Source organism: Mobula birostris, chromosome 32, assembly GCF_030028105.1.
Source record: "Mobula birostris isolate sMobBir1 chromosome 32, sMobBir1.hap1, whole genome shotgun sequence".
Lineage (NCBI taxonomy): Eukaryota > Metazoa > Chordata > Chondrichthyes > Myliobatiformes > Myliobatidae > Mobula > Mobula birostris.
Window position 1 is genome coordinate 3,659,819 of NC_092401.1, and position 17,042 is coordinate 3,676,860.

Genomic DNA, 17,042 nt, shown 5'->3' on the forward strand with positions numbered 1-17,042 from the left:
AACAAACTTCTATGGATGTGTAGTGGAGAGTATATTGACAGGCTGCATCACATCCTGGTATGGAAACACCAATGCCCTTGAATGGAAAATCCTACGAAAACCAAAGGAAACAGCCCAGTCCATCATGGGTAAAGCCCTCCCCACCACTGGGCATGTCTATGCGGAGCATTGGTGCAGGAAAGCCGCATCCATCATCAGAGACCCCACCACCCAGGACACATTCTCTTCTCACTGCTGCTGTCAGGAAGAAGGTACAAGAGCCTCAGGACTCACACCACCATGTTCTGGAACAGTTGTTACCTCCCAACCATCAGAGTATTGAACCAAAGGGGATAACTTCACCCAACTTCACTTGCTCCATCTCTGAAATGTTCCCACAGCCTATGGACTCACTTACAAGGACTCTTCATCTCATATTCTGGATATTTATTGCTTATTTATTTCCTTATTGTTATTATTGATATCTTTATTTGCACAGTTTGTTATCTTTTCACACTTTTCACAGATGCTGCTGGACCCGCTAAGGTTTGTCAAACAGATTGGTGCTGTCAGAGTCATGCATTTCCGTTAGATCTGCCACCAGTGGGCATAGCATTGAAAGCTAATAAAGTAATAACTTGTTTACAATAGAAAGTAAAGCTCAAGCCAAATTTACACAAACTCTCAAACCAGATGATAAAGGGGGCAAAGGTTTCTGCTTGTTTTGTTAACTCCGAGGATGGCGGACAGCGTTAGAATTCCATGGAGCTTTCTCTTCCTCTGGGCTCTGTACCCACAGCCCTTGCCCTGCTATGGTGAGTTCTCTGCCCATGAATGGCAGCTCATTTTCTTAAGCCAAGGTTTAATGAGACACAGCTATATTATGTCTGGGCAGCCTCCAACTTGATGGCATGATGACATTTCTCGAACTTCTGGTAATTGTCTGTCCCCCTTTACCATTCCCCATTCCTGTTTTCCCCTCTCACTTTATCTCCTTACTTGCCCATCACCTCTCTCTGGATTGGAGGATTTTGGCTATTGGTAGAGGTCAGACACACTTGAGTTATCTCTCTGGAATGGCAAAGGCTGGTGAAAGACTTGATAATTTTATAAATGTCCAAATTAATCCCACCTGCCTGAAAGTGATCCCCATTACCATAAGAACCCTTGTATAATTGGTCATCCACATCATTGCATTGGGCTTCCTCCAAATGATCTAGTACATCATTGTTAGGGGTCTTCCTGTGGTTAGCCATCCACGTCACCCTATGAGATCTTCCTGTGATTGGTTCTGCACATCACTGCGTGGTGCCTTTCAAAGTTCAAAGTAAATTTATTATCAACGTACATATATGTCACTATATACTACCTGAGTTTTCTGCATGCATTCCTCAGACAACTTTTCAAATAGTGCATGATAACATTTCTGGGCTTTGGGTGTTTCAACCCCTACTGAAAATCTTTGTTCTCTTCCCAGCGACACCAGCCTCCCACCTAAATAATGTTTTAAGCATCATTGAGGAGCTGGAAGGGCAGGACCCCACGATGAACATTCTCAAAGTTACAGAATTTCTACGCGACCTTCAAACATCTGACCAGGATTTCCGACGCTTTCTCCTTGGGGGGACCTCAGACCCCATAGTCTTGCCACAGCCCTTGAATCACACCAGCCTCTCCTTCCTCAAGGAGGTGCTGAATCACGGTGCCGGCCCTCTGACCGAGACAGGGGTGGTCCTCACTCCAGATGGGACGACGGTCACTGTGGGGAATCTTGTCGCCGGAATTGAAGCCGGGCTGAAGAGAGGGGTGAACCAGTCATGGTCAGGTGTGGCTGGGCCCTTCTCTGCTCCGGTTGACAGCCTCTGTGCCCTGACACTGGCCAAGGACCTGGGACTGGCATTCTTGTTCCACTATATGAACGAGAACGAAGAGTTGCTCGGACCAGATGGATGTTGGGACGATGTGGACTCTCCTCGGGTTTTCACCAGGTCTGGCCCCTGGACCCCCGCTACCAATGCTCTGATCAATGGCGGCATGGATGGCTTCATCCTGGGAAACCTGCTCCCTGTGCTGCAGACCCCACTGCCCAAACTCAGTGTCTTGCTGAGGGATTACTATGGCCAAGTTCCCAGCTTCCTGCGCCAAAAGGCAAGTAAACGGCGGAAAAATTTTGAGGCCACCTTTGACCCTGGTAATTTCACCAGTCAAGTCTTAAGTGCAGTCTCCATCTTGGACCACATACGGAACAATTCAGTCCTCCAGCACCTCGACCTCAACACCTTCAGAGAGATATCTGAGCAAGGACTGCAGCAGTTTTATCACAGCTATCTCGGTAAGGGACTGGTGGCTATGACCGTCACTGAGCAGACTGTGCTGATACACAGTAATATGACAGCTGAACACACATTTTTTATTCTGCCTGGGTAGCCTACAAACCAACAGCAGGAACATTCAGCTGCTCAGTTTCAGGTAACCTGCTCCTCTCTGTCTCTTTCCTCTCTCCTCGTGATCTACCCAGATCTTCCTACGCCCATCCCACTCCCCATATCACTCTATTTCTTTCCCCTCCTCCACTCACTCCAACTGCCCATCGCCCACATACTCCACCCACTCGTTCCCCTTGTCCCACTATTCCCATCTTCCCTCCCCACCTCACTTATTTTGTTACACGCTTCAGCTTCTTCTCCTCTCCGATTCCATTATCTGCAACCCTTTCAACTCCACCTACCACCTCCTCAGCTCCGTCACTACAGTGGTGCTAGAAAGTTTGTGAATCCTATAAATATCCTCTGTTTCTGCTTAAATATGATCTAAAACGTGATCAGATCTTCACCTAAGTCCTAAAACTAGATAAAGAGAACCCAATTAAATAAATAACACAAAAATCATACTTGTTCATTTATTTATTTAAAAAAATGATCCAATATTACATGTATTTCTTGGAAAAAGTATGTGAACCTCTAAGGTAAAGTCTTCTACAAAAGCTACTTGGAATCGGGTGCTCCAATCAGTGAGATGAGATTTGAGTGTGCGTTGTAGAGGTGCTCTGCCCTATAAAAAAGAAACACAAAGTCAGATTACTGACAGAGACTGCCCTTCTCAAGAAAGATCTTTTTATGTGCACCATGTCTCAATCAAAACAACTTTTAGAGGACCTTAGAAGATGTGTTGTAGACATGCATGAAGCTGGAAAAGGCTACAAAGGCATTTCTGATGACCTCAGTATTCATCAGTCCACAGTAAGAGAAATTGCCTACAAATGGAGGAAACTCAGTATTGTTGCTGCTCTCCCTGGGAGTGGGCATTCTTCAAAGATCACACCAAGAGCACAATGTGCAATGCTGAAGGAGGTGAGAAAGAACCCAATGGTAACAGCAAAGAACCTGGAGAAATCTTCTAGAACTTCCTGAAGTCTCTGTTCATGTGTCCACTATAAGAAAAACACTGAACAAGAATGGTGTTCATGGAAGGACAGCACGATGGAAACCACTGTTCTCCAAAAAAAAATGTTGCTGCATGTCTCAAGTTTGCAAATCAGAATCAGGTTTATCATCACCAGCATGTGTCATGAAATTTGATAACTTAGCAGCAGCAGTTCAGTGCAATCACCTGGGTGTTCTACAATGCTTCTGGGACAATGTTCTGTGGACAGATGAGACAGAAGTTGAACTTTTTGGCAGAAATGTACATTGTTATGTTTGAAGGTAAAAGGGCACTGCACACCAACTCCATAAACCTCGTCCCAACTGCGAAGCATGGTGGAAGAAGCATCATGGTTTGGGGCTGCTTTGCTGCCTCGGGGTTTGGACAGCTTGCAATCACCGAGGAAACAATGAATTCAAGATTGTTTCAAGGCATTTTACAGGAGAATGTCAGCGTAGCAGTCTGTCACCTGAAGCTTAATAGGATTTGGATAATGCAACAAGACAATGATCCGAAAGACAAGAGTAAATCAACAACAGATTGGTTTAAAAAGAAGGAAATTTGTGTTTTGGGTTCGTGGTTTTAAGGTCCTGACCTGATTCCTACAGGAATGTTGTGGAAGGACTAGAAGCAGGTAGCTCATTCAAGGAAGCCACCCAACATCCCACAGTTCAAGCGGTTTTGTGAGGAGGAATGGCCTAAAGTTCCTCCAGGCCGATGTGCAGGACTGTTTAACAGTTACCGAACACGGTTGGTTGAAGTTATTGTTGTACAAGGGGATCACACCAGTTAATGAAAGCAAAGATTCACATACTTTTTCCCAACAAATACATGTAATATTGGATCATTTTTCTCAATAAATAAATGAACAAGTATAATGTTTTCTGTGTTATTTATTTAATTGGGCTCTCTTTATCTAGTTTTAGGACTTAGGTGCAGATTTGATCACATTTTAGGTCATATTTATTTAGAAATAGAGAAAATTGTACGGGGTTCACAAACCTACCACTGTACTTCCATTCTCCCTGCCTCTACCTGTCACTCCTCCTCACCTGAGTCCACCTATCACCTCCTAGACTATGTCATTATTTCTACTCTCCTTCCATCTGCCTATCACCTCCCAACCTCTATCACTACTTCCATTCTTCCTCCATCTGCATATCACTCCACCTCACCCAGATCCACCTATCACCTACTAGCTCTTGCCCTCACTACCTCCCCTCACCTCTTTATACTGGCTTTCTTCCCTCTGTCTTTCAGTTCAAGTGAAGAGTGTCGATCCCAAACAGTAAATATCCATTTCCCTCCATGGAATGCAACCTTAAGACTGGTGTTTGAATTTATGAGAGACATACATTCGATGGATGGTTTTGCTCCCCAGAGTTGGGGAGACTAAAACTGGGGGCCATAGATTCGGGTGATAGGGGAACATTTTCGAAGGGACCTAAGGGACAACATTTTCACGCAGTCGGTGGTGGACCGAGCTGCCAGAGGAACGTTTGAGATGGGCGCAATTAAGGAGCACTTAGATTGCATGGAGGGGTGGGACTTGGAGGGAAATGGGCTGAACACAGGAAATTGGAACTAGCTGGGTGGATGCCATGTTCAGCAGGGATTTTTTGGGCCGAAGGGCCTGTATCGCTGTTCTATTGTTCTCAGGCTCTGTGCTGCCTGATGCAACGGTTTCCTCTCACAGGCTGGTTTTTCTTGTTTCAGACTCCAGCATATATGACTAATTTTGTTTTACTTTTATTTCTTTAAGTTATGTGGGCTTTACAGGCTAATCCAACATTCAATTGTCTATCCCTAATGAACATTGAGGAGTACGGGCCAAATAGGGGAGATGGTACGAACTAGTGAGTGCCTGGAATTTGCTGTCAGAGGAAGTGGTTGAGGTGGGTTCAAGTGGGACATTTGGATAGGTACGTGGAAGGATTATGGGAAACTGAGCTATGTGGGGAGGAGCTGTGGTTGACGTGCACCTGGTGGGCTGAAGGACTTGTTTCTGTGCTGCGCGACTCTAAGATTCTAGGGAGCTTCCGTGCGAATTTGTTTCTTCCAGAGTGCCCAGCCATTATACCCCGATGCATGTGGGCTGCCAAGCCCTACAGGGGCGAGCCCAAGATGCTGGAGCTGCCCCTGCGCTTCGTCTTCATTCACCACACCCTCGGGCCCAGCCAGCCTTGCACGACCTTCCGGGACTGTGCAGCAGACATGAGGAGCATGCAGCGTTTCCACCAGGATGATCGGCAGTGGGACGACATTGGGTACAGGTAAGGAGACAAACCGTGCCACCACCCCCACCACCCCCACCGCTGTTTGCATCTGGGGTGGGGAAATGAAGAAAAAGGTACATATTTGACCCATTGCACTTGTGCCTGTTGAGAATAATAGCCAGGACAATAGAAAATACAGGAGGGATTCAGCTGGTCAAGTGCCATCTGTGGAGAGAGAAACCAGTCAAGTTTAAGCAGGTTTAGCTAATAAAGTGATCAGTAATTGTAAGTGTAGTCATGGGAAACAATGAGAGAGCTGTTTAGCTGAAGCTGGAGAATTTAGTGTTCATTCCAGAAAGCTGTAAAGCACGAAGGCAGCAGATAAAAAGCTGTACTTAACACTGAGGGAACTGCTTACAGACAGGTCTGAATGAAAGTGGGATTGGGAATTAAAGTGCCAGAGGCAGGAAACTCAGGACCATTCCGTAGGCTGAGTGCCGGTGAGTTATTTAATTAATTTATTTATTTAGAGATACAGCACTGCAACAGGCCATGAGTCCATAAGATATAGGAGCAGAAATAGGCCATTTGGCCCATTGAGTCTGCTCTGCCATTCAGTCATGGGCTGATCCAATTCTTCCAGTCATCCCCACTCCCCTGCCTTCTCCTTTGATGCCCTGGCTAATCAAGAACCTATCTATCTCTCCCTTAAATACACCCAATGACTTGGCCTCCATAGCCGCTCATGGCAAAAAATTCCACAGATTTATCACCCTCTGGCTAAAGTAGTTTCTCCACATCTCTGTTCTAAATGGATGTCCTTCAATCCTGAAGTTGTGCCCTCTTGTCTTAGACGCTCCTAGCATGGGGAATAACTTTGCCATATCTAATCTGTTCAGGCCTTTTAACATTCGGAATGGTTCTGTGGGATCCTCCCTCATTCTCTGAACTCCAGGGAATACAGTCCAAGAGCTGCCAGGCATTCCTCATATGGTAACCCTTTCATTACTGGAATCATTCTCATGAATATTCTCTGAACCCTCTCCAATGTCAGTATATCCTTTATAAAATAAGGAGCACAAAACTGCACACAATACTCCCAAGTGTGGTCTCACGAGTACCTTGTAGAGCCTCAATATCACATCCCTGCACTTGTATTCTATACCTCTAGAAATGAATGCCAACATTGCATTCGCCTTCTTCACCACTGACTCAACCTGGAGGCTAACCTTTAGGGTATCCTGCACAAGGACTCCCAAGTCCCTTTGCATCTCTGCATTTTGAATTCTCTCCCCATCTAAGTAATAGTCTACCCGTTTATTTCTTCCACCAAAGTGCATGACCATACACTTTCCAACATTGTATTTCATTTGCCACTTCTTTGCCCATTCCCCTAAACTATCCAAGTCTCTCTGCAGGCCCTCTGTTTCCTCAACACTACCTGCTCCTCCACCTATCTTTGTATCATCAGCAACTTTAGCAACAAATCCATTAATCCCTAGTACAAATCATTGACACACACTGTAAAAAGCAGCGGTCCCAACACTGACCCCTGTGGAAATCCACTGGTAACCGTCAGCCAGCCAGAATAGGATCCCTTTATTCCCACTCTGTTTTCTGCTGATTAGCCAATGCTCCACCCATGCTAGTAACTCCCCTGTAGTTCCATGAGCTCTTATCTTGCTAAGCACCCTCATGTGCAGCACCTTGTCAAAGGCCTTCTGAAAATCCAAGTACGCCACATATTTTGCATCTCCTTTGACTACCCTGCTTGTAATTTCCTCAGAAAGTTTCAGTAGGTTAGTCAGGCAGGATTTTCCTTTCAGGAAACTATGCTGGCTTTGGCCTATCTTGTCATGTTCCTCCAGGTACTCCGTAATCTCAGCCCTAACAATCGATTCCAACAACTTCCTAACCACTGATATCAGGTCAACAGGTCTATAGTTTCCTTTCTGTTGCTTCCCACCCTTCTTAAATAGTGGAAGTAGCGGAGTAACATTTGCAATTTTCCAATCATCCAGTACAATGCCAGAATCTATCGATTCTTGAAAGATCATTGTTAATGCCTCCACAATCTCTCCAGCTACTTCCTTCAGAACCCGAGGGTGCATTCCATCAGGTCCAGGAGATTTATCCACCCTCAGACCATTAAGCTTCCTGAGCACCTTCTCGGTCATAATTTTCACTGCACATACTTCACTTCCTTGACACCCTGGATATCTAGTATACTGCAGATGTCTTTCACTGTGAAGACTGATGCAAAATACGCATTCAGTTCCTCTGCCATCTCTGTATCTCTCATTGCAATATCTCCAGCGTCACTTTCTACTGGTCCTATATCTACCCTCAACTCTCTTTTACCCTTTATATACTTAAAAAAGCTTTTAGTATCTTCTTTGATATTAGTCACCAGCTTCCTTTCATAATTTATCTTTTCCTTCCTAATGACCTTCTTCGTTTCCTTCTGCAAGTTTTTAAAAGTTTCCCAATCCTCTATCTTCCCACTAGCTTTGGCTTCCTTGTATGCCCTCTCTTTTACTTTTACTTTGGCTCTGACTTCACTTGTCAGGCATGGTAGTGTCCTTCTTCCATTCGAAAATTTCTTCTTATTTGGAATATATCTGTCTTGCACTTCCCTCATTTTTTGCAAAAACTCCAACCATTGCTGCTCTACTGTCCTTCCTGTTAGTGTCCCTTTCCAGTCAACCTTGGCCAGTTCCCCTCTCATGCGTCTGTAATTTCCTTTATTCCACTGTCATTTAGTTTCTCATTCTCAAATTTCAATGTGAACTCGATCATATTGTGATCACTGATCCCTAAGGGTTCCTTAACCTTAAGCTCTCTTATCTCCTCCAGATCATTACAAACACCCAATCCAGCACAGCCGATCCCCTAAAGGACTCAGCAACAAGCTGTTCTAAAAAGCCACCCCTTAGACATTCTACAAATTCTCTCTCTTGAGGTCCAGTACTGACCTGGTTTTCCCAATCTATTTTCATGTTAAAATCCCCAACGATTACCATGACATTGCCCTTTTGACATGTCTTTTCTTTCTCCTGCTGTAAATTGTAATCCACATCTCGGCTGCTGTTTGGAGGCCTGTATACAACTGCCATTAGAGTCCTTTTACCCTTGCCATTTCTTAACTCAACCCATAGAGACTCTACACCATCCGATCCTGTGTCATCCTTTTCTAATGATTTAATATTATTTCTTATACACAGGGCCACACCACGCCCTCTGCCTACTAACCTATCTTTCCGATACACTGTGTATCCTTGGACATTCAGCTCCCAATGGCAGCCATCCTTTAGCCAAGTTTCAGAGATGGCCACAACGTCATACTTGCCAATCTGTAGCTGAATTTCAAGATCGTCCATTTTACTTCTTATGCTGTGCGCATTCAAATACAACACTTTCAGTCCAGTATTTGCTGCTTTCTGTTTTAACTGCACCACACCTCTATTGCCCTGTAACTCATCCCACTGCCTGTGATTATGTCTCATCTCCTGCCTGTCCTTTCTATCTTCTCTGTTGCACGCTGTCTTCTGAGGGATGATCATACTAAATACTGAGCTCAAGTCAACAAGTGGCATCCTGGCATATGAGACACCATTTTCCAGGTGGGACAGGACTGAGTGGAGTCCAGAGGCTGTGGCATCATCAGTGTCCGGTTTGAGCAATAAGTGAATTGGAAAGGATCCAATGTGGTGGGAAGGTGCGATGTTTTGTGATCCATAGCCAGCTGCTCAAAGCACTTCATTATAGTTGAGGTCAGTGCCGCTGGACAGTAGTGACAGAGAAAGGTTACTGTTGCCCTGTTGGGCGCTGGGATAATGGTGGCTTCCTTGAAGCCTGGGGGGACAGTGGACTGTGCCAGAGGGATGTTGAAGATGTCAGTTGGAACCCCAGTTAGCTGGGCCGCACGGTCCCTCAGCTCCCAAGCAGGTGTGCCATCAGGCCCTGTATCTGGAATGAATTGACCCTACTAGGGTCTTCCTCACATCAGCTGCAGCCAGACAGAGTGCCTTCCCCCCAGGGAGTCTTCCTCATCTGCACGTCATTCCATGCTTCAAACCAAATGTAGAAGACATTCAGCCTATCGGGGAGAAGTGGCATTATCGTTGACACACAGGGCGGACTTGTAGTCCTTTAAGATCTGAATGCCCTGCCACCTGTGCCTCATATCTCTGATGTCACGGAAATGGCCGTATATCCCCTGTGAATAATGCCATTTCACCTTTCTGATGGCACAGGAAAGCAGGGTTCTTGCTGAACTGAGAGCTGTCTTATCCCCTAGTTTGAAAGCAGCACTCCAACCTTTCAGTCATGCCCGGACCTCTGCGGTCAGCTGTGGGCTCTGATTTGTCCTCACGTAGACGTATTTAATAACGGTGATGTCCTTGGTGCAGCTCCATGTAGCTAATCACTCACCTCGTATATTCATCGACGTTAGTGTAATGCTCATAGGTGGCTACCTCCCTGAACATGAGCCGGTCCGTGTTTTCAAAAGCTGCAAATGCTGTAATGCTGAGTTTTCTCCTTCTGGCTTGGTCTCGATCTCCCTTTGAACTGGTGCAACGTGTTGAATTAGTGGTCTGGTATGCAGGAATTACTGTAACAGTCAGGGACTCTGAGGTGGGGACGGGGAGCAACTTTGTCTGTTCCAAAGATTTTGGTATAAACCAAATCTAATGTGTTCTCACCTCTGATAGAAAGGTCAACAGGCTGATAGAATTTAGGCAGGACGGTTTTTAGGTTGAAGTCACCAGCAACAATAAAGAAGCTGTTGGGGTGTGTGGTTTGGAGCTCAGACAGCACTTCCCCAGTGTCTGTACGGGGAGGGGGGGATATATACTGGCACATTGCAATGGCACTGAGCCCCCGTGGTAGACTGCAGAGCCCACAGTTCACTGTTAAGAACACTACCAGAGTTGAACAGTGGGTCGTCACTACTGAAGCCTTCACACACCAGTGTTGATTAGCGCAGATACACTCACCTCTACCTCAGAGACTGCAGGAATCCTGTCAGCTCAAAAAGAGAAGAGACCCTTGAGATGATGGCTGCTTCAGGGCTGGTATCCTGGAGCCATGTTTCCGTCAGGATGAGCACGCAGCTGTGCTTCATCTCACTGATTCAGTCTCAGACACGGCTAATCTAGTGATCAAATGTTTGTAAGCAGAATCAACAGGAGAGCTGGATGCAGGGTTTTGCCTTTCGACTTGCATGAATACCAGCACAGTTCCCTCACTTCCGTTTCTTTGTGCCTCCTTTCCTCGGGTGGTTGCCGTAAGCGACGACGCAGCCTGACTTGGAGCTCATCTGCTATCCAACGAGTCACTAGCAAGGGAGACTTACAGTACCTGGTGTTCTTAGTATCCAGCAGTGTCTTGTGATCATAGAAAAGTTGTTAGGGATGAATAATTGACACCATTAGTTGGAGCTGCTGCAACTGGATGCACTGCCATTTCGCAGGACTGTTTGTTCCACAACGTGAATACCCAGTCTGCAACAGGGTTCTCTCTGTAAAGGAGGCCTTCGGGTGGACAGGGGTGCGAGGGACTGGAGACAAAGTAGAGTGAATGAATTGATGCTTCATCTACAAACGCAGAAGGATTGTTTGGGAAGTACAGTAGATCCATGGTCTAATCAAAAAAACCTGCAACCATGGCTGATCAATTCCAGTTTATTTGTAAAGAGTGCTTCAAACATATTTAACATTTAGCTTTCTAATCCTTTGACCATTTCCCTTATACTGCCTGGGTACTGACTTCTTGGCTAAGAGAATCTGTTCTTTCCTGTTATATTATCTCGGGCTATTGGATATGGTAGAGTGGCATCGTTAGTAGAGCCAGAGACCCAGGTTCAACCCTGACTTCCAGTACCTTCTGTGTGGAGTTTACAAGTTCTCCCCGTGATCGTGTGGATTTCCAGCTTCCTTCCATATCCCAAGTATGTGCAGGTTGAAAGGTTACTTGACCACTGTAAACTGCCCCAGTACAGATTAATGGGAAAACAATATGTGTAAGGATAGAGAGGAGAAATAAGGTTTGATCCCTGTGGTCTGGAATGGATTCAATGGGCTGAATGGCCTCCTTCCGTGTGATCATATGAATAAGGTGGTGTGTTTAACAGCAAAACATTCTAAGACACTTCCCAGGAATATAATCAAAGACAGAGATATTGGAGATGGTAACTGACACAGATGGAGGTTTTCTGAAATGCACAATGAACAGAGAGTTTTAGGAGGATGTTCCAGAGTTTTCGGACATGGAGACTTGGTCATTGCCGGTGGAGCAATTAAATCCAGGCAAGAACAAGGGACACAGTGAGAGAAATGTGGAACTTGTGATTATGGGGCTGGAGGCTCCTGCTTGGCACCTACCACAGTTTATGTAAAAAAAGAAGTTGCCTTACATATCTCTCGTAAATGTTCCCCCTCTCACCATGACCTCTAGTACTCAACACTTCCCCCAGTAAAAACATGCTATCCACTCTATCAATGCCACTATCTACCCTCTCTATGCCACTATCTACCCTCTATGTCACTATCTACCTTCATTCTTACTATCTACCCTCTTTCTCACTACCTACCCTCTCAATGTCACTATTTGCCCTCTCTGTGCCACTATCTACCCTCTCAATGTCACTGTCTACTTGTGTTACTATTCTTTCTATGACACTATCTACTCTATGCAGAATTAGGAGTGAGACTGGTGAAGTGGGGAGACTGGGGAACGTTGCGACTTGGGTGGAGAAGAGCCTGGGGAAGGCACAAAGGAGAGAGAAGAGAAGAACAGATGTAGGGGTTGATGTGAAGTGACCATAGAGAGATTTAATGGTAAGGACTGGATAATTATAGCTAAGCTATCGTGTTATCAGGAGATGATGTGAGCACAGGGCTGGCGGGACATGCTGCAGATTAGGGCAAACCTGTTACGTTTACGGACTGTAGTTACCACAGTGTGAGACCCCTGTGCTAATTCCTGCAATGTCCTGTGCAGCTTTGTGGCCGGCTCTGATGGATACCTGTACGAGGGCCGGGGCTGGCACTGGGTAGGAGCCCACACCAAAGGCCAGAACTTCAAGGGTTATGGGGTGAGCTTCATTGGTAATTACACCTCTACACTCCCGGACCAAGCGTCGTTGCAGCTGGTGAAAGTAAGTTTCACGAAGTGCGCTGTTGCAGGCAAGAAGTTAGTGGGTGATTACGTCATCCAGGGACACCGACAATACAGAGAGACCACTTGTCCTGGGGAAGCTCTCTACAATGAAATAAGGAGCTGGGAAGCCTTCAAGGTAAGAGTGTTTCCATGGGGAATGCCAGGCTTTTTAATGGTAATGGTTGGACAATGACTGTGATATTGAGTACCGATCTGGACCATTTTATTTGTGTGTTGGTTTAACATTTGGATTTATGTCACTGACCCATTTACAGGTTCTCTCATGTAACACCCTATCAAACACGTAAGGATTGATTTGGTGTTTCCTGATGTTCTGGTTTACACTGAAATCCAGAGTACCCAAAGTTTCCACATGTACAACCTTTCAGTACGCTGGATGAACTCAGCAGGTCGGGCAGCATCAGTCAGAAACAATGAGTCGACGTTTCGGGCCTGAACCCTTCGTCAGGACTGAAGAATGGAAGATGGGGAAGGATTCCGCCTCCTTCTTCTACTACCCATTGTTTTCAGGGCTATGACGTCAATGCTTCCTCTCTCCCACCCCTTTGTCTTTCAAATTACTGGTCTTTCAACGGAAGCTACAAGCATTCTTCAAATCCTTCCCCATCTTTCATTCTTCAGTCCTGACGAAGGGTTCAGGCCCGAAATGTCGACTCATTGTTTCTGACTGATGCTGCCCAACCTGCTGAGTTCATCCAGTGTACTGAAAGTGTTGCTTTGATCACAGCATCTGTAGATTATTTTGTGTTTACATGTACAACCTTCCTGTCAGCACTTTTAATTCCACACACTTCTCCAACCTCCTCCACCCACCAATCCAGGTAGAGAAGCAGGATTTTTTGGGTGGCACAGAAGAGAATTTACCTCAGATTACTGGCTGGTATCACAAGAACCTCCAACGCTGAGACTTGCTGACCTGAGGTTCACCAGCTCTCGTGCCTCCTGCCCACCAGACCTCAGACACAAGGACTCATTGACCTAGGGTTCACCAGCCCTTGTTCCCCTTGTCCGCACAGACCTCAGACCCGGGGACTCGCTGACCTGGGGGGTTCACCAGCCCTCGTGCCTCCTGTCCGCACAGACCTCAGACCCGGGGACTCACTGACCTGGTTCTACACTAATCCCATTTTATTCTTCTCCACTTCCCCATTAACTTCGCCAGATTCGTCTACAGGCTAGAGGAAATTTGCAGTGGTTAATTAACCTACCAACTTGCACAATTTTGGCCTCACCACTGCCCCAGTTTCTGTTCTTGTACCACAATGAGTCAGACTGCTAATGGCATCGTTTCACAGTGTAGTAATACTTGCTATGCTGGTTTCATGGTGATCTCTACAACTTTGTAGAACGTACATCTACGAGCATTGTAAGAAGGAGCAGGAGCAGGCGTGAACAACACAGCTACTTCAAGAAAGCTCCACCATTCATATTGGATCTGATCTTGGGTCCAACACTCACCTGCCCACTGCCCATACCCTTGACTTGCCCGTAGCCCAAAAATGCATCTCACAATAGAATTATTTAATGAAGGTGAATGAGACCGTAGGTCATAAACACAAGAGATTCTGCAGATGCTGAAAATCCAGAGCAATGCACACAAAATGCTGGAGAGACGCAGCAGGTCATGCAGCCCCTGTGGAGAGGTTTAAAGAGCCAATGTTTCAGGCTGCAACCCTTCATCTGGACTTGAAAGGAAAGGGGAAGGTGGCAGAATAAGAATATGGGGGAGGGGAAGGAGTACAAGGTAGAAGAGAAGAATACCAGGTACTCTTTGAGGTAGAGATAAATACGTTTTTGAAAGATCAGGAAATTGAGGGTGTTGAGGAACAACATAGATCCCATGATCCTATGGAATGGTGGGGCAGGGGTAATGGGCTGAATGGCCTATTCTTGCTCCTGTTTCCTTGTGCTCTTCTAGAGGCCTAGATTCCTCCTTCCAGGAGAAACATCGTCTCAGTGTCCACTCTGGTAACCATCCTCAGCATCTTGACTTTCAGTCAGATCTTCTCTGAGTGTCCTGAATCCTATTAGTATAGGCCCAGTCTGCACACCCCTTTCCTCAGTAAAAGGTTACTTTATCCCAGCAATCATCTTTGCTGCACTTCCTCCAAGCCAAGTATACCCCTTCTTAAAGAAAGACATTAGCTGGGCACAGTAGAGACACAAGAGAGTCTGCGGATGCTCGAAATCTTAAGCAACACACACAAACTGTTGGAGGACTCAGCAGGTCAGGCAGCAGCTACCTCACCCTTCACCAGGACTGCAAAGGCAAGGGAGCGGAAGCCGGAATAAGGTGGAGGGGAAGGGAAGGAGTACGAACTGGCAGGTGACCAGGTGGGGGGAAGATGATTGAGTGGGGGAGGAGGGAATATGTGAGAAGTTGGATTGTGATGGTGTATGAGGTAAAGGACTGAAGAAGAAGGAATCTAATAGGAGAGGACAGTGGGCCACGGAATAAAGGGAAGGTGGTGGGAAACCAAAGGGAAATAATGGGCACTTCCTGAGGGTGGAGGAGAAGAGAAAGGGTAAGAGGGTAGCCAGAATGGAGAATGGAAAGAGGGGTGGGGGAGAGCAAAGATGAGTGATTACCTGAGGTTAGAAAAATCAATGTTCATGCAATCTTCAGGTTTTGGATAATCTTACCATAGTTTTGGACATTTGAAACAAGCTGTCACATTTTCCATACTCTATCCTCGTTCGAAGCCAGCATCCCATTTGTTTTCCCAATGACACTGTATGTGCGTGCTCACTCTGTGTCAGGCTGTGATTGATAACAGTGGTCAAGCCCTTACCAGCCCGGATCCCTGACTCTGGCTTCAGGCTGTCCGCAAGGGCCTCATGGAATTTGTGCAAGATAGTGTCAATTTGGCTGCCTGACATATTTTCCTTGCTTATTCTATTTTATTTTCTTAAGATGCAGAAAGGTTTCTGAAAATGGGTGTTTGATGATCTTGACCTGGAAATGTCAACTCTTTATTCCTCTCCATGGATGCTGCCTGACCTGCTAAGTACCTCCAGAATTTTGTGTGTGTTACTCTCTGGATTTCTATCATCTCTTGTGTTTGATTATCAGTGTGGACTCAGCTGAAGAACCTGTTTAAGAGAACTTTTAAGGAGATCATTTAACCTATCAGTTCTATGATAGATCCTACATCTCTCTGAGTACCCCACTTATTTACCAGTAACCTACTCTCACTCACCCATCACCTCCAGTCCGATTCTCCCACTACCCATCTACACCAGAGCTAATAAATCATTCTAATATCATTGAGACATGGGAGGAAACCAGAGAAATTGGACGAAACCCATGCTGTCACAGGAGAGCATGCAAACTCCACACTCACAGCGTCAGAGGTGAGGCGCCTTGAGTCATTGGCTCTACCGGCTGTGCCGCATCGTTAACCAGGAGGAAACCCGGTGTGTTGTTGGCAGAAATGCTAGCAGGCTGGCACACAGAATGTGGGGGTGGGGGAGGGACAGGGGAAGGTGGGGGGTGGGTGGTGGAGGTATAAATAGCTTTAATTCTGACCCTGTTATCTCCATGTTCCACATTAGGAGGTTGAAGCCACCACACCAACTGACAAGATGTAACCATTGAAATCTAATGCATTGAGTGAAGATCACAGATGGAGACCATGGGCTCCACATCCATCAATAAACATCCTCAACTCTCCACAATGACTTGGCTCAGTGGTTTCTTTGGGGCCTGTTTGCCATATTGAAGCCTCAAACTCCTACGCTTACTGCTTTCACTGAGGTTCAGGTGGGGCTTTGAATCTCTGGCAGGCTTCTGACTGTACAGGGAGGGAATGACACCAAGGCTGACACAGATAATTCTCCTGGTCTGGTGCCCTGAAGTGCAGACATCGCACCCTGCAAAAACTCATTTCAGGGAGGTAGCATCATCAATTTGCAGGAGACTTCTGGGAGAGGTGGGATGTCTGCAATAGAGTAGCTCCTTACCAGCTAGCCAGCTAGTTTAAATAACGTTAGCTATGCTAATGAACGAATGACACCTGTTAAACTCACCTCAACATGTCTTTTACAGTCTTAACCCACCATGGGCAATAGAAAAGTCACTGTTGCAAACAGTGCAGCGAGCAACACTGTCATTATTTTGAGCCCTATTAGGCAGAGGTACACTTTAGGGTAGTCTGGGGTGACGTACGTTTTATATTTTCTTTTTTGGAACACTCTGCTACTCTGACTTTTTTTGGAACTCTCTCGCTCTCTCTCTCG

The 17,042-nt window shown here is 45.9% G+C and overlaps 1 protein-coding gene across 1 annotated transcript; it reads left to right on the top strand.

The window, feature by feature from the left end:
* Positions 1-672: 672 nt before the first annotated feature.
* LOC140191019 (N-acetylmuramoyl-L-alanine amidase-like) lies at positions 673-16,481 on the top strand. Its single transcript, XM_072248056.1, has 5 exons — positions 673-794; positions 1,457-2,311; positions 5,465-5,675; positions 12,624-12,918; positions 16,359-16,481. Exons 1-5 carry the CDS (start codon positions 719-721, stop codon positions 16,392-16,394), a joined length of 1,473 nt encoding a protein of 490 aa, XP_072104157.1. The 5' UTR covers positions 673-718; the 3' UTR covers positions 16,395-16,481.
* Positions 16,482-17,042: the final 561 nt, after the last annotated feature.